The sequence below is a fragment of the Camelus ferus genome, chromosome 14 (genome assembly GCF_009834535.1).
Source record: "Camelus ferus isolate YT-003-E chromosome 14, BCGSAC_Cfer_1.0, whole genome shotgun sequence".
In the NCBI taxonomy this organism is placed as follows: domain Eukaryota; kingdom Metazoa; phylum Chordata; class Mammalia; order Artiodactyla; family Camelidae; genus Camelus; species Camelus ferus.
Window position 1 is genome coordinate 4,214,457 of NC_045709.1, and position 18,846 is coordinate 4,233,302.

The window sequence follows — 18,846 nt, forward strand, 5'->3', positions numbered from 1 at the left end:
GGAATCTATAAAAACAAAATGAATGAACAAACAAAACAAAACCACACTTAACAGATACAGAGAATAAATGTGTGTTTGCCAGAGGGGCTCTGCCCTCTGTGGGGTTGGGTGAAACAGGTAGAGGGGATTAAGAGATCCAAATGTTCAGTTATAAAATAAATAAATCATGGGGATTTAACAGAGCATAATGAATATAGTTAGTAATTTTGTAATAATTTTGTATGGCGACAGATGGCTATTAGACTTATGGTGATCATTTCATGATATGTTTGAATGTCAAATTACTGTGTTGTACACTTACAACTAACAAAATATTGTATGTCAACTATACTTCAATTTAAAAACATTAAGATTTATTGCTACTGTACCAGAAAAGTAATTGGTAATTCCTATATTAAAAAAATGTGTTCCTGACATAATTAGTAGAGTTATCCAGTAGGTTAAAAAAATAAACAAACCTAATTCTTAGTTTACGCAGCTGTAGAAGTAATAACCAAATAAGATAATTTTATTTTGCAAGTGGTTATGTACATGGTTGTTCCTAATCTGGCTCCATCCTGACTTTTCACATTTATCTCCAGACGCATTGACCATTTGCCCCATGTTTCCTATCTCCAGGATCATGTTCCCTGTAGCTCCACTTGAAGAAATCCCTGTTTTCGTTAAGACCTCCTTAAAATTCTCTCTATTCTGTTACTCACGAGACAGAGAGTCCGTTTTCTGCTAGAGAAATTGTCTGTGACCTTCCAGAGCATTTTGTAGTATCTCCTCCTCCATTTTTACTAGTCTGTTTTACTTAAAACTAGTTGTGTCTAGATCCCTAGTTGTGTGCTAGGTTATAAATTCTTTCTGTTCAAGGAACAAGTCTTATGGTCAGATTGGTTGGACTGAAGTAGACTTGCGTGGATGGAAGCTCATAGATAGGGAAGCCCCTTTCTTCTGCATGTCTAGGGGAGCCGCGTCACACCTGCCTCACTGGAAGGACACTGAATGAGTGTGAACAAAGACCAACAGACTGAAAGTGGGAAGGATATGTTTATTTAGTAGAATTTCCTAATCTCTCAATTATACATTTTTAAAGAATTTATTTCTATGGAGTTTTTACCACTTTAAAAAAATTGAATCCACTTTTAAGAGTATGAAAGATACATCATCCTTATAATCCCGGAGCACATTCACCACCTCATTTAAACACATTTACAGATGATGAAAGTCACGTTCAGAAAGTTCAGTGACTCACCGTGATTTGAGCCAGGACCAGTCCTCATTGTGGGGGGTGTGTGTGTGTGTGTCATACACTTTGTAGGTTCCCCGTAAATGATGCTTTTAAAGAACAAAGAGCATTTTGCAATGAAACAATGTGCCAAGGAGTTCTTTAAAGCCCCTTACAGTTTGGGATTTATGAGTTAGTTGAACTTTATGGTTTTACTGACAAAGTATCACTAACTGAAGTTTTTTTTTTTTTTTCATGTTTCTATTCTTAATTCCGAACATAGCTTCATGGTCATGACCTGATAGTAAAAAGAAAAAAAAAATTGAAGAACATTGAGTTAGGTTTTCATTTAATATGTTTGTGTTCTTTTTCATTAACAGTCTCTGATATTTGATGAAGTTGACCTCTCAGATGCCAGTGTAGCTGAGGCGAGCACAAAAAATGCTAACAACAGCTTCACGGTATGGTTATATTCTGCTAACTCCCTGCTCAAAAGTTATAGGATGACCTTTCCTGAGCTTGTACAAAATGCCCTCTTCAGTTGCCAACTGTGTGTCATACTTGTTGGAGTTCTTACCAACACACTAAACTTAATAAGTACATTGTATACTCTATCAACAAACACTCTTCATGATAATTTGGGTCCATAAACCAATGTATTAAATGTTTTTTTAAAAAATATTTATATATTTTTCTCTTTAGACTTTTTAATTTTAGTGCTTTCAATTTTTCACCTCTCTTAAATGTAATACTTCAACTAATTCCATTGCTGTTGAATATTCAGAACGTTTGGTTTTTTTTTTTTAACCTTCTATCTTGAAAATAATATTTCGTTCTTTTCTTCTACTGTTACTCTAGTTGCTGTAGTTCAGGCCATCATTTCTTCTCGCTTAGGTAATTCACGTGGCAGCTATTTAAGAGGTGTCCTCTATTCCAGTTATTTTTTTTCCCGATTGCAAATCACGCTGCTTAAAAGACCTCACTGGCTTGCCATTGCCTGTCAAGTTGCATCTGTAATTCCATCGTAAAGTCCTATAAAGTCACGTCTTAGTGTTCTAGTGTCACTGATAATTATTTGTCCTTACACTTCCCACCAGTCCAGCATTTCTGTCTGTACCTGTACTTTTTTTCATTCTTTCTGACTTCAGTGATTCCTCCTTCATCTCTAGCTGTTGAAATTCTACCGATTCTTCAAGGCTTACCTCAGATATCCCATTCTTTTTCTACTTCTTTGATTTAAAAGATATGAATTGAGTATTCACCATGTGCCGGGCACTCGTGCTAATAAGCACAAGATGTTAAGAGATGAAACAAATGTACATATCTGTCACTTCCCTCAAGGTGTTCCCAGTGTATTTGAGTGAAGTTCATCTGGGAAACTTTTTATGGCTACGTTTTCCTTAGGTCCTCTCAAATGCATTGCTCTTGCTGGCTAGCTGCCCCCATCCATACTCTCAGTCCCTGCTCTAGGAAGCCACCACTGCTGACAGCAGTGCGTTGTGTCCATCCCTTAGGCATGCCAGGGCAGGGAGGACAGACAGATAAACAAACTCAGAGGTGAGCCCTGGTAGGGGTGGGGGCGGGAGAGGAAGCAAATGAGTTCAGATTTAGTCTTATTGATTTATGGGCACGTGAGACAATTCATGTTATGAATATTCCTCCCCCTCCCCAGGGACAGTTTAGTTTGAGAAGAGGAAAGCCAAGAATAGAATCCTGGGAAAATGTGAAAATCTAAGGTTTGACCATTAAAGACTGAGAGAGAATGTGCTGAAGTATAGAAGGACTATCAGGAGGCAGTGATGTTGTAAAAAGCCTGTGGAAGAGAGTTTCAAGACGGCAGTGGTTAAGCATCAAATGCTGTGGAGAGGCCAAGTCAAAGAAGAAATCTAAAGCTTCTGTTGAATTGGTTGAGGGGCGGGCCATTTGGTCACACGGATGTGAGTGGTTGCAGCGGAAGGTGGCATGCATTAGGCTGCACGGCAAATGCTAAGTGGGAAGGCAGAGAGAGCCAGCACGAATGACTTTTCCTAAAAGCTTGGCTGTTCAAAGAAGGAGCAGACATACAGCAAACAAGAATGTTCACACCCGAAGAGGGAGTTTTGGTTTGTTGTTGTTGATCTTTTGCTTTGTTTTCAAAGTGGGTTTCAAGTGTCTCTATACAAAGAGGAGAGAATTGTTAGGATTGGGAGTAGAAATTTCAGGAGCAAGAGGAAATAAGTGATGGAGCGTGACTGCTGAGTAAACGGAAGGTGTGGGATGGGGGGAAACCAGAGTGCAGATGATGAGACCAGCGTTGAATGGGGACAGGAATTTTATGGAAGTAGGTGTGGGCAGGAAGTTCACATATTTCAAGCCCAAATATGACTGTTTTCTCAGGGAAATTGAAGATAAGGTCATATGCTATGAGTAAGAGTTTAGGAAGGTTTGGAGGGGCTTCTCTAGAAAAAGAGACTTGAAACTGAACAGGACCTGTAGATTACTAGGCAGTAAATAGTACCTACCAGAGATTGGAGGTCAGTTTAGAACTGTTCTTAATTCCTAGATCTAGAGCATTTTCTTTAAGATAGGCAGAGAAAAATAACTCAGTTGGCCCAGGATTGATGGTTGTTAGGATATATTGGACAGAAAGATAAAGGATTTGAGGGGTCAGTAACTCACCCATTTTCTCCCTCTTGAGTTCTCAGTTTTTGAGAATGGCATGCAGTCAGGAACGACTCTATTAATGGCTGAGCAGGATCTGATAACAACTCAATGCAGAGCTTCTCATAGGCTGCTGGGAGCCTCAGGCTAAAATGTTGCTTATTCTTCCTTCCTCCCAAGTGAAGGTGTGGTTGGGTGATTAGCCAATCAGATTAACCACTTGCCTTCCCTGGGGGATGAACACTGGTTTTTTCCCCCTGTATGGAGACTCACTTGGGGATGGGAGGGGGGTGCATTTAAGAGTTTCTCCCCAGCAAGGATCTAGAGTTTAGTTTGAAAGTCGGTTCCAAAATTTAAGATTTGAAGGATGGAGTAATTTCAGGTGAAAACAAGGCCTAGGGTGTTGGAGGAAGTGAAGGTAAAGGGAACTGAAAAGCTTGGGTTTGGGAGGGGTTATTCAGCTCCTTTGTGCCGCTCTTTCTTGGACCTCCGGCTGCATGCGGTGTCTCCTGTTGTACCTTTTATAGGTCTTATATTCTGCGTTATGTTTAGTTAAGTAGTTCTGTTTTTATAACCTCCTCAAGGACCGACACTCATTATGTTTTTATCTCGTAGTACTTTACCCATAAGAATTTGTTGATTTTAATTAATAAGATGAAAGTTTATTTTAGGCATGAGAAGACTTTCTGTTGAAATATTCTGAAGAAATTTCTTCACTCAGCCAAACAGCATTTCTAAAGTTTTATTGAACTAGAAACATGGAGACTAAAATGTTAGGCAGGTTGCTTAGAGTATTATAGGAAATCAGTTTGGTAGAACTTTCCAGGGTATAAAATGGGATAAGAGAGATGTTTTCAACCAGTAATTGATCATCCTCCCTATCTTTAAATATTTAGATATCCCACCTTCCTGGGTTAAAGGACTGCTACTAATGCTGTTATTTTGGTCAGTTCGTGTCAGAGGTTAATGGTGTAGTTTGGTGGTGTTAACGGCTGGGGAATCCAGCAGTGGCCAAATCCTGCTTCAATATAGTCACGCCTCCTTTCCTTGAAGTCCCTAAGGATGAAATATTGACAAGAGACAACAGAAAATGGAAAAAAATCTACCATTAGTAAACAGGAAGTGGAAAAGCTGTGCTTCAACCAAAAAACCACTGTCAAACTCTCTAGTAAAATGGGTTCTAGAGAGAATGTTCTAGAGAGCAGGGTGGAAACTGACCTAACCTGGGAAATCAGTGTCCTTTCGGCCACATTGTGTTGGTTAGGAACAAGTCCCTGAGGCTGGCGGAGCTTCAAGAGAAGGGCACACAGACACACGGACAAGAGTGATGCCAAACGATTTGCACACATGGTAGAGACCTGCCTCCATGCGGGTTACTTTTCCTTTTTTGCACAGCTCTGTGCTCCCATCCCTGGAGTTAATAATTGTCTTGTCTTTTTGGTTTTTTGGTTGTCTCAGTCACCTCGGATATTGTGTTAATTTTCTATTCTTTTGTAACAAATTATCACAGACTTAGTGGCTTAAAACAATGTCCATTTATTCTTGTAAAGTTTCTGTTGGTCTCACAGCATAGCTGGCTTCCTCTGCTGCAAGTCTCACAATGTTGAAATAAATAGATATCATAAATTAAAAAATATATATATATACATAAATATATACTTTTAAATTACCCTAAATCGGGCTAATTTTGACCAAAATTTGAATTTAGGGGCTGACAAGTATCTTCTGCAATAAGCAACAGTAACAACAACAAAACCTACTAACAAGGAAAGCATTTTCTGTGACGTTAGGTGTCAGCGATGCGATCAGGCGATGGAAAACAACAATTTCTGACGGCCTTAATGGCACTTTCTGAGTCTTTCAATTAATGTTCATCATTAATTTATTTGTAGTTTAAGTGCTTCCATGGCATATTCTGTGACTGTGGAATCAGTGAAACGATCTTAATTTGGGGGCTCATTTTTAATTGTTCATTTTCTTTTTCATTTTATTGGCATCTGTATGGTGTTTTGGAGTTTTATTTTCACTTTAGTATTTTTATCTTTACTACACCTCTGTGCTGTATGTGAATATGCTCTTCTTATATTAGGCTGGAGAGAAGATTTGATTTGCCTTTGGTCACACTGCTGCCTCTAGGAACAGATCAGAAATCTGATGTTTAACCCAAGGCTCTCTCCTGTCATGCAGAGTTCTTTCCATCTGGATAGTCTTTGCCTCTGTTCTCTTTCTTCTCACATATGCTGCTCTCTTTGTTTCTTTCTCCCTAATCGGGCAGGTACATCCCCAGTTTTTTTTTTTGGATTTTTCCAATTGCAGAGTTTAGACTATTAAGACTAGCAGCCAGGGTTTGGGTCAGGGCTCAGCCATGTCTGGTTAGCTGACGTTGGTCAAATTAGTTAACTGCTCAGTCTCAGTGTTCCCACCTTTAATTAAGGTTAATAATGATACCTGCTTTGATAGTTTAGGAGGATTAGATGAAATGTGATAGTGCACCAAAGTGCTTGGCACAGGGATGAGCACGGGCAGTTTAATAACTGTTAGTGGCTTTTATTATTGTGAACTTACCACTCCCTTCACAAGTGACAGTATTGCCAACTTTTACAAGTTTGGGGCTTTTGAAGGAGAACATGGATGAACTTTACCTTGAGGAAACATTCATCCTGTTTATCTCGAGGTGTACTGAAGATTTATTTCCACTTTACTCTCCTATTAATAAGCATCATTGGAAAAAGCAACCTTTGTGTCATGAATGAAAATACAGTTGTTCCTTGTTAGGTAAATGTTATGTGCTAAAGAAGAGCTTTTTAATGATTTGAAAGCCATCACAATTTTGTGGTATACATTTGGCTTTCAAAGTGTACTGTTCAGATGACTGTTTCCTTCAAATTTTGATGAGGATTAGGCTAAACCTTAAATAAATGAGTCATCATTTTTAGAGAAATTATTGTATTGACATTTGTAAGACTTCTTATGGAAGTTTGTAAAGAAACTTTTTTTTTTTTCCAGTTGGAAAGAAGTACGAAGGTAGTTTATTTTGTGTATTTAACCACCCTCAGTATTTTTTGTGCACAAGCTACAAGTGTGTTTGAAATCCCACGCTGGCTTCACAGCCATGCTGGCTTCCTCAGTTGTATGAAAACAGATGCCATGTGGTGGCACTTATTTTTAGAACCACATGAGCACTGGAACAAAGAGTCATTTTAGCTCAGGGGGGCACACTTGCCGTGGTAGACATGACCAAAAGTTGACTAGCATTAGATTATGATTCTTCTGATGAGGTTTCTTTAACGTCTACATTAAAACAAACCAATAAAGGGAGTATTCTTACTGCACATAAAATGCTGAAAATTATGCATTCATAGTACAGTCGAAATGAGCAGACCGTGTTTTCATGGACGGAAAACATGTTCTTAAGAAATTGTTTCTTTAACGTTGACTTTATGTTTATTCTGTTTTCCTCTTAACTTCCTCTCTGTGAATCTAATTCAGTTCATCTTCTCTCTTGAGAGAGATATCACATCCTTTGAACCTAAGAAAGTGTCAGTTTCCTTTTATCCATTAATAACTCAATCTTCAGTTACAGTGGAAGTAACAAAAAATTACTTTTTATGCCGTTTGTGAATACACATCATAAAATAGGTATTTAGATAATCATATAAATACATAATCACTTAGATGAGTAAGTTGCCTACTTTGATAATGTTCATTCTAATGGCAGTGTACCTCTTATAACTGCTTTATATCTGATGCCTCATTCAGTTTTTCTGTATCAATCCTGTAAGGTAGGTTCTATGATGCTTCCCATTTTATAGGTGAGAAATCCAAAACAGAGAAGTTAACATCTAATACATGTAAGTAGCTAGAATCTGAAGCCATCTGGGGCATACGGCCTCAGTCTACTGTTCTGCCTTTTTATTGTGAAATTTTATTAACTGAAGGTGATTCAGGTAGGCTTCTTGTAATTGTGTTTTACGTGTTCAGTTGTCTTTTCTCCTCCAAGTCAATCATAGGCTTTTATGCTGTGTTACCAAATGTACAAGCAGCACTTGCCGGTCACACTACACGTTTAGAGCACTGCGTGTTGTTCTGGGCACTACATTTTAAATAGAAATGTTGATAAGGAGCTCACAGAGGTAGGTAACTAATATCATTTTTAAAAGGTCCCAGAGTCATGGGATTGATTGACATTAAAGGGCATTTTTTATTTTAAAGATTTGGGAAAATGTGACATCTTCGTAATATTTGAGGGATTATCTTGTATAAGAAGCAGTAGACAGGTTTTGTACAGGACAGAGATCCGTGGTTGAATTCATGGACAATTTCAGCGCTACATAAAAGAGAACTTTCAGTGTCATCTGATGGAACAGCGCCTCTTGTGAGGTAATGGCTCTGCCCATTAGTAGAAATCTCTAGTCATCTCATTCCCTGTGAACTGAAAGGGGCCTTCAAGAAGAGTGTTCTCAGAGCAGACTCAGGTTCAGAGCTGAAATGAACTTCTCAAGGTCGGATGGCTAATAGTTATGCACAGCTAGTGTAGAATTCGGGACTCTGAGCTCTTGGGGTTTGTTGGGGGTAAACAAGGAGGAGTGGATGTAGAGGTTGCTGGTCACCATGCTGAACACGTGACCCACGCTGTGTCATTACAGCACCCAGCCACAGCTGAGGGGCCTTCCTGCAAGAATGCTGTTGGGGATGACAAGTAGATTTCTCATGATGATCATTTTAATCTGTATGGAAATATCAAATTATCGTGTGGTGTATCAAGAACTAACATAGTCTTGTAGGTCAAATATACTTTAAAAACAAACTCGCAGAAAAAAGAGATCAGATTTGTGGTTACTGGAAGTGGGGGCTGGTAGGTGGAGTGAGGTGGGTGAGGAAGAATTGGATGAAGGTGGTGAAAAGGTACCAACTTCCAGTTATAAGATAATTAAGTACTAGGGATGTAATGTACAACATGATACGTAGAATGAACACTGCTGTATGCTATATAGAAAAGTTGTTAACAGAGTAAATCCTAAGAGTTCTCAGCACAAAGGAAATTTTTTTTTCTATTTTTTTAATGTTGTGTCTATGAGATGATGATGTTCACTAAAGTGAATGTGGTGATCATTCATGATGAATGTAAGTCAGATCATTATGCTGTATACCTTAAACTTACACAGAGATGTATGTTAGTTATATCTCAATAAAACTGGAAGAAAAAGGAAAAAAGAAGAATGCTGTTGGAAGAGAGTGTTGCGAGGTGTGTGTATGTGGGAGGGGGCGAGGGGAGATGGTGGAGACAAAAATTTCCTGGTAGGCACAAAGACTGTCTTTGATTCATTTACAAATATTTATTGAAAGCTCGCTGTGTGTATCAGACAACTGCACTATATTCTGGAGATGCATTGGTGACTTAAAAGGGTTGGCCACTGAGTCCCATATGTTTTAAAAGTTTAAAAGCCTCCAGGAATAGGTCCTTGTCTTTAAAGTATATGGCTGGGGACTAGGACTCTTGGGATACAAAAAAACAACGATTTGTCTCCCAACTAGGACTAGAGATTGTGCCAGCATGGGGGTCCAAGTTGTAGAAAGAGAAGGGATTACACAAACTCTTGGAGCTGGAGGGCCAGACTCTTCAGGATTCCATAGACAGACTCCTCTGGGATTGCTTCATCTCCTTTTCACCACAAATGTACAACCTGTGTCAATATTTCTGTGGCCAAAATGTGGTGACCAGGTAGAACTGCTTATTCCTGACCCTAAACACCAGTGTTTTATGAATCTGCTTCCCTGGGAAGCCTTAGCTTTAGGCACCTTATGGATGGCCAGTGGAAGACTTCCATCCAGATGAAAGGTCCTTCTGTTTTAACCTGTATCATGGAGGACTGACCTGTGCAGTGCCCCTGCCATATTGTAGCTCCCAGTGAATGGCCATGTGCTACGCAGCCTCCTCTTCTTGAGCTAGTTGTAAATCTGCATTTCACTCACATGTTCCCCACACTAGGCCTTTCACAGTCTCCAACTGGATGGTCACCGTCACCATGATCTTGAACACAGCAGCTGTAGCTGTGTGGAATTGAACTTCTCCATTCCATCTTCTTTCCTGAGAGATTCTGCATGAAGACTGGCAAGGGTTGGTCAAGGTTCAAAACAGCAGCTCCAGTCCCACCAGCCATCCAATTACACAGAGGCTTCCACACAGTGCAGACTGACATGGAAGGTTTGTCCTCTCTGCCAGCCTGGCCATTCCACCGATGCCCCTTTTGGAGAAGGGCTATGAGATTTGTACTTGGACTTCACCGTGGTCTTTACATGGCTGAAGGCTCTTTAGTTCCACATTCATTTAGATTAGCTCTGACTTCTGAGCCCCATTTGTGGTATAGAATGCATACTCAAACCCTGTAAAAGATAATATCCTGACTTACAGAGGTACCTGGAATAGAGGCCTAATACAGGAAAATAAACTACTAGCAATAAAAATATTTTTTAAAACCCCACAAAACCCAAAACCATCCTAAATGCCTGGATATCATCTAAAGAGGGCTTGTTATCCTGTGACCTTCTGACTGAAGCAGCAGAATCCTGAAGAGTTTGAGTATCTTGGAAATTCTGAACTGCCTAGCAAGGTGGGGTCCTGTTTGCTAAGGAGTCTGATGTTCCTGATCTCCCAGGAAGTCAGAATCTTTGGTGCCCTGTTAAGAACTTGGGAATAGTTAAGAGCCATGGTGGTGCTCGAACTCTCCAGAAAATCCCAGAGATTTTTGCTATCTGGGGAAGTCTGAGAACCCTGATGAAGCCCAAGTGATGGGGACATGAAAAGGGGCACCTTATCCATCACACCTGGTCTTAGTGATGACTCCAGAATCTGGCCTTGCATCTGGCATGAAATACTCTTAAAATGAGAACGCATCATTACACGTCTCAGATTTTGGCTCCATTAAAACAATTTCTTTTTTTTCTTTTTTTTAAGTTGAAGTATAGTCAGTTTACAATGTTGTGTCAATTTCTGGTGTACAGCATCATGTCCCAGTCATACATCATGCATATATTTGTTTTCATATTCTTTTTCATTATAGGTTACTGCAAGATATTGAATATTATTCCCTGTGCTATATACAGAAGGCACTTGTTGTTTATCTATTTTACATATTGTAGTTAGTATCTGCAAATCTCGAATTCCCAGTTTACCCCTTCCCACCCCCTTTCTTCTCTGGCAACCATAAGTTTGTTTTCTGTGTCCATTAGACATTTTAAAACAACTGTTTATTTTTTAGTATTTTAAGTTTTTTGCCTTGAATGTTAATGAACTATTAAAACAGTACTAAGGAAAGCCTATTATTCTACAAGTTTTTAAAATTTAAGGTGTTTATAATATAGGTAAGAAAAAGAAATGATCATTCATTTCCAAAACTTCTGGTTTACCCTGTAACCCAGTAAGGAGTAGTGAGTACATAGCAGGTACTTTGGAGTTTGTGTCTCATTATTTCATTAAGCCCATGGAGTAGTTATTCTTCCTTTCCTTCAAAAGATGAAGAGGTGAAGTTTTGAGAGCATCATTTTGTACATTTATCTCATGAACAAGCAGCATAATTAATGTTCAAAGCCTGTGCTTTTTCCATGAGTAGCATATTGAATTTTATGGATGATGGATAGCATATTGGAATTTTATGAGGGCAGTAGCAGTAACCAATATTTTTAATAGGATTTAGTCCAATCTGGCCATTCCCAGTGAATCCCTAGTACCTGACAAGTGAGAAGGAGGTTTATGTAGACCAGGGTACCAGCTGGCAGTGATTGGAGTGCAGGCCTGATGTCACACAAGGTCGATTCTTGTGGTAGTGATTAGGCTGAAATTATCTTTAATAGAAGAGAGAGGATTGGGAATTTTGATCGCTCTCTCATGGTGACAGGTCTCCGGTAAGAATTTAATTTCCAACAACAACAACAACAACAACAACAACAACAACAACAAAAAGTGATTAAAAAAGAGATTTTTCAGTTCAGTAGTTGCTGCCTTAAACATCTCTGTGGTCTCTGGACCCAGTTTAAACTTTGCCAAGACCGGAGAACTGTGGACAAAGGGGAGGGAGAGGAGGTAACTAACACAGAGTTGTTGAATTTGGGAGGATTGGTGTATAAATGCCTTCAGTTAAGGGTAGAAGACGAGAATAGAAGCAGGTTTGTAGGGAGTGAAAAGAAGACATTGTGAATTTGAAATGATGGTAAGATACCGTGGTGATGTCGAGAAGGCAATTGAGAGAGATGCTTTAAAAACTATAAAAATGTCTTAAAAGAACTTTTTGGGGTATCATTTTCATGGCTCTTTTTACATTTCTAGCATACTCAGTTATCTTCTCTTATTTCTTTAGTCTGATTATGGTGTAATGGAAATTTTAAATTTTAGAAACCTTTTGGTTTTGTGGTGACCAGTACAAACAAGATAATTGCTTTGTTTTGACATTTCCCATTACATATGTGTTCTGTACAAAGCAATTTACGGTTACAAACCAAAAGAGCGTGTGCCAAGGGACTGGGGCTAATGCATTGTTCTGATCTCTGGTACAGCCTGAAAATATTAAATGGAGGGTAAAACTTTTAATGTGTGCATTAACTAATACTCACTGCTACTTTACAGTAGAAGTGTATGTGACAGAGTACAAAAATAAGTTCTGAAATCTCTGATCCTTGTCATTACAATTAAGACTAACCAAAAAAAACCTTTCAGTTTCCCATGTGCAATGTCATTCTTCAAATACAGTGTTATATATGATTATATATCTTGTCAATATCTTGCTTTCCTAAAGTGTCTGGTTTGCAGACACCTGTCTATAATATTACTAAGTTAAATTATTACTCTTATTTTACCAGCACCTTTTCTTTTTTTGTTTAATCATTTTTTATTTTTATACAATTTTAAAGGTTACTTGCCATTTAGAATCATTACAAAATATTGGCTTTATTCCCCATATTGTACATTTCATCCTTGAGCCTGTCTTACACCCAGCAGTTTGTTCCTCCCACTCTCTGACCCCTATAATGCCCTAGCCCCCTGCACTGGTAACCACTAGTTTGTTCTCTGTATTGTGAGTCTGCTTCTTTTTTGTTATATTCACAGTTTGTTACATTTTTTAAAAATTTTTAATGGAGGTACTGAGGATTGAACCCGGGCCCTTGTGCATGCTAGGCATGTGCGCTACCACTGAGCTATACCCTCCCCTCTTCATTGTAATTTTTAGACTCCGCATATATGTGTATACAGTATTTGTCTTTTTCTGTCTGACTTATTTCACCTAGCACAATGCCTTCCCAGTCCGTCTGTGTTGCTGCACATGGCAAAATTTTGTTCTTTTTATAGCTGAGTAGTATTCCATTATATATCTATACCACATCTTCTTTATCCACTCATCTGTTGATGGACACTTAGGTTGCTTCCATACCTGGACAATTGTAAATAATCCTGCTCTGAACATGGGGAGCATATATCTTCTGTGCTCAGTGGAGCAATGGAGCCACTTTACTCTTCTAATTTTTGAGTTTCATAGGGGAGAAGGAGGTCAGAGACTTGGGCCCTGGTAGGTGTGGTCTTCAAGCTGAGTTAGGGGACTGGGGTCAAATAGGATCTATATTCAGAAAAGGAGATTTAAGACACCCATGTCCCTTGCCTTCTTAGTTCCTTGAAGAGTTTTGCTTGGGACTTCCAAAAGCTTTGGGTACATTTTTTCAATTGTTAAAAATGTCCAGTATACACAGACTCAGGCTAACTGTGATGAACCCCACAACCCCATTGCCCAGTTCCACACACCTTCATCTCGTCTCTCCTTTCCCTGTTTTACCTGGAGTGTTTTAAAGCAGATCTTTCTAGTTCAAAAAGGTACATGCACCCCAGTGTTCATAGCAGTACTATTTACAATAGCCAAGACATGGAAGCAACCTAAATGTCCATGGGCAGATGACTGGATAAAGAAGTTTTGTGGTATACTTATACAATGGAATACTACTCAGCCATAAAAAAGAATAAAATAATGCCATTTGCAGCAACATGGATGGACCTGGAGATTGTCATTCTAAGTGAAGTAAGCCACAAAGAGAAAGAAAAACACCATATGATATCACTTATATGCGGAATATATATTAAAAAAAAGATGAACTTATTTACAAAATAGAAACAGACTCACAGACATAGAAGATAAACTTACGGTTACAGGGTAGGGAAGGGGGTGGGAAGGGATAAATAGAGGGTTCAAGATTTGCAGATAGTAACTAATATATATAAAATAGATAAACAACAAGTTTATACTATATGGCACAGGGAACTATATTCAATATCTTGCAGTAACCTATAATGAAGAAGAATATGAAAATGAATATATGTATGTTCATGTAGGACTGAAATATTATGCTGTAAACCAGAAATTGACACAACATTATAAATTAACTATCCTTCAATTAAAAAAAAACATATATACAAAAAACCCTGAGATCTTTCATGTCATTGTATGAACCCCTCAGTCTTCAGTAGGCAACCCAATATAGTTACCAGATCTTAACTCTGCCTCTTTTCCATCTTTTTTCTCAAACAAAGCCTGAGTATGCAGAAGCTGTGAAAGAGAAAGATTCACTGAGTTGACCATAATTTTACAATGAAGGAATAATCTTTTTTTTTTTTTTAACTTGCTATAACACTTTTTTAACTCCTCACATAGGCAGTGTGTTAACTAATGGTGGACAATTTAGCTTGTACATTTGTGTTTTTTCTCTTCAATATGTTGTAACAAAATTAACTCCATACTGAATTTACAGAAATGATTGAAGAATCAATGAGACATTGCCTTTTTGCCAGAAGTCTGTAGTCAGGTATTCCTGTAGATAAGGAAGACAAACATCCTGTTGGCAAAGATGTTCTGCTCTCTTCCAGGGGTCTTTCCCTTTCTATAATTAGTAGATTTCTCAGAATAATTATTTTTATATACTTAAAAAATTTCCATTAGAATTTATTTTTTCAATACTGGGCATTTTTTCACAGAATCCCATGACAAGTGAGTAATCATTCATATCGATGCTGCAGAATTCTCAATCGATTATTTTTATCAATGCATAGGTAATTATTGGATTTGTAGTTTGACTTTTGAAATAAATGTTATATCCAGATGATATGTAACTTTTTCTTAGCTAGGAAAATAAGCAGTTTTGGGACAGACTTCCTGGGGTTCATGACTAATGCCTCCTTCCTTTATTTTGAGAGTGTATTGGGATGTTTGATACCTCATAGTCTGCATTACAGCTTAGATCAGTGAGTTGTTATTCAGCTAAAAGAACTCATCAGCTACGACGATGATCACTGAGCCAAAAACCAAAGTGTGGAATGATTTTCAGATAGCCTCTTTGACTCTCAGTGAGGGATATATACATGTTTGTGTATAAATCTAAGCATGGCTCTGAACAGACATCTAAAAAGATTTTTAGTTCCTTAGGGTTTTTAAAAAGTTTTGTTTGTTTGTTTTCGTTTTGGGTTGAAGTAATTAGGTTTATTTATTTATTTTTAAATTATTCTCCTTATTTTTAAATGGAATTACCGAGGATTGAACCCAGGACCTTGTGCATGCTAAGCAGGTATTCTACTACTGAGCTACACCCTCCCCTTGAAAAGATTTTTAGATCATTCTGAAAGGGAATAGGAAAGGCCTTAGTTCAACTACCAGGCAACATGATTTAGCATCCTGTTACATAGCGTGCTGCCTGCATAGAAAAGTTTCTTTGTAAATTCCAGCTGTAGATTAAGAGTGATGTTCTTGTAGATTAATAGTAATATGCATGTGAACTACCTATAGATCTCATTCTTATCATTATTAGTCCGTTACATCTTTATAAGTTCTTAAAAATTATTTTAGATATTGTGAAATTTGTGTCCCAGGATATCATGGAACCCAGTTTCTTTGTGAGCACTTAATGCAGATTTACAGCTGTAAAAATGAGTGTTTATAGCTATAAAATGAATATTTATGTTATTACAGCAGTATGATAAGATCTCTTCCTAACCTAAAATTCTGTTATTTTATTGATTTAAATTATACTATCTGTTGAAAATACCTGTGGCACCTTCTAAAGTCTTGGTGCCAGAAATACATTCATTGTGACCTTGCACTTTTATTAGTCTTCCATTAAAATTCAAGCACCCTTTGGAGAAAACAGACCTTTGTCATCTGTCAGCAACTCAGAAAAAAATTACTCTTTTAGGTCAGGAGTTTTCATCTTAGAAAACCGGTGGGGTTTGAGGCAGCAGTAATAAAATAGGGAAGCGCTGACCCCAGAAGGCAAAGGAGTTGTAGGTTCTATATAGGACTTGGAAACTCAGATGCCACTTGGTTACATAAGTGTACGGCGTGGCCAGCTGAGGGAAGTACCTCTGATGAGAAATGTACCCGTCTAATATGATGAATATTAACTTGTTCCTGTTGTTTTACAACACAGCACTTCAGGGTTCAATAGAATGACCAAATAAAAACCTCAGAGATCCCCATTTTGTGACCTCTGTTACATCAGATGAGGTTCTGTGGGTGGTAAGCTTTTTCAGATGAGTCACACACAAAGAGATACTCTTGCGGCAGATGAGAACACTGGAAATTTGGGAGCAGAAGCATGCAGAAAAGGCAGATAGGGGCTATCAAGATTAAGAGCACTTTCTTTACTTTATTTAGACCAGATCCTGCCTTGACTAATGGGAAAGTTGGACCCTTGTGTTTTCCTTCATTGATAAACAGGGACACGTGTGCACCAGAATTAGCTATATTGTTTTGCCAATGGTAGTTACATCTGAAATTATCCACATCTCCCCCAAAAGATGATTTTGATTCACCAATTCTGATTTGTACCATGGTTGGATATGTTTTTAAAAAAAACTCTTGGCTTAATTCAGGTACAAGGACATCATTGAAGACCTGTGCTCTTAGATAGAGCAGTCCCTAGTTTATGGGAGTGAGTATCTCTGTTCTCAAAATACTCACTTAAGATGCATGACTACATTGCAGTTTGGCACATTTAAATTGTGTAAGTGAATTATTTCATCCCATAAAAGAAGAATGGAGAAAAAGCAACATACATAATTTAAGAGTCGGATATAGATTTTATGCAGAAGGACAGAAGAGGTATATTAAGACTGAGCTGTTGGCAACTTTAGGTATAGCAAACCTTGTGTTGTAAAGACATATGATTATACCTGATTCAGCTTTAACAAAAGTCAAATTATATCCCCTAAGTTATAATAAATATAGGCAATAAAAATTGTTCTGGCACTTTCTGTTATAAACGTTCTGTTTGTCCTGCTTTCCAAGAAAGGCTTGTCACTGCGTGTGAATTTCCATTTCCATCAAGGAAGTTCAGGATTAATCACTAAAGATAAAACAGTAAGTCCTGCCAGAGTGCAGATGTGATCAGTATGTTGTCAGGAACTTTAGAATTAGAAATCAGAATTTCCTAAAAAAAGTTCTCGGACATTTAAAAGCACCACAGAAGTTTGCGGAGTTTCCTTCATTGCAGAATCAAAAATCTGAGTTAAAAGGAGTAACTCCGTCTTGAATAGTTTAGGCTTGATACCTCCTAGAGATGGCATGCTGAACTCTTTCAGAGCTGTACTGGGATCTGATGCTCTTTGGGAAGCCTTTTGCTATCTTATATTCCTGCTTTGGGTAAGGCTAGACGCAGTGCAATTAAGGGGGGACCACTTCTTTTCCTAATTTGTTTCTTGATAACTTTCCTAATGTCTTCTATGGAATAGGTCATTATCTTTATTCCTGTTTTGGTGGTTTGCTAGGCAGGGCCGAGTCTGTGGGCAGAAAAATGCCTCCATTTTTGATCTAAGCTCCTGTCACTTTTGTCTGTGGACCACACTTACACAAGCAATCTACACATTATATAAGAAATCTGTAAATATATATATAATTTCCGTCAGTGCTAAGAAGGATTGTGATACTGACATTTGGTGAGGTTTGGCTTCCAAACAGACACCGTGCTGAATGCTTTACTTGGACTGTCTCATTAAACCACACCACACTCTGCAGAGCTGTGATGTGCTGCTCTGCCCTCACTTTGCAGATGTAAAACTGAGGCTCAGAGAGCCGAGGAAACATGTCCATAACCACACACGTGAGAAGGGCGTTGTTAGTATTCGTTCTGAGTCCATCTGACTCCTGGGTTTAGGCACTGAATCACTCTGCTGTTACCTTAGTGGTTTCCCGTTGGGAATTTGCAATAAAATATCTTTAGGACACTGGTTCTCAAACGGGGCTGCACTTGGGAATCACTTGGGAGTTAAAAAAAATACAATAAAACTGGTAGCTGGGTCCCACCCTCATATGCTCTTGAGTTCATTGGTATGGAGGGTGGCCTGGACGTTAGGGTTTTTAAGAGTCTCCCAGGTGATTTCTTTGTTTGTTTTATTTTATTTTTTTTAATTTTAACAGCTTTATTGTGATACGGTTCCTGTACAGTAAACTACACATATTTCATATGTACAATTTGATGGATGTGTACACCACCACAATCAAGATAGCTTACATTTCCATCACACCTCAAGAGGTGCAATTTTCGAATCCCCAGTTTATCCCTTCCCACCCCCTTTACCCTCTGGTGACCGTAAGTTTCTTCTCTATGTCTGTGAGTCTGTTTCTGTTCTCAGGTGATTTTAAGGTGCAGCCAAGCTTGAGAACTCCTGCTTTGGAACAATGCAAAGTTTTAAATTCTAAATTCCCATTTTTCTGTTAGTAAAAAATTTAAAGGCTTTTTATTACAGAAATACTACATATTTACTTTAGAAACCACAGGCAAACCAAAAAAATATATTTAAATTATCTGCAGTTCCTTCACTGAAAGATGACCAGTAAAGTATTTGTTATTTTTCTCGTGTGCATACTTACATATTTAAAGTCTTAACTATAATGTCACTCTTCTATAGGGTTTTATACATTTAATACCAGATTGTTTTATATGTTTTATGTATTTACATGCTTTACCAG

The 18,846-nt window shown here is 38.1% G+C and overlaps 1 protein-coding gene across 11 annotated transcripts in view; it reads left to right on the forward strand.

Annotated features, from left to right (window-relative positions):
• The window catches only part of DGKH (diacylglycerol kinase eta), a 150,794-nt gene that overhangs the window by 64,251 nt on the left and 67,697 nt on the right, over positions 1-18,846 (forward strand). For all 11 annotated transcript variants that reach the window (XM_032496067.1, XM_032496068.1, XM_032496064.1 and 8 more), the window contains exon 4: positions 1,594-1,674. In XM_032496067.1, coding sequence (XP_032351958.1) covers positions 1,594-1,674 — 81 coding nt within the window. The remainder of the gene's footprint in view (positions 1-1,593; positions 1,675-18,846) is intronic.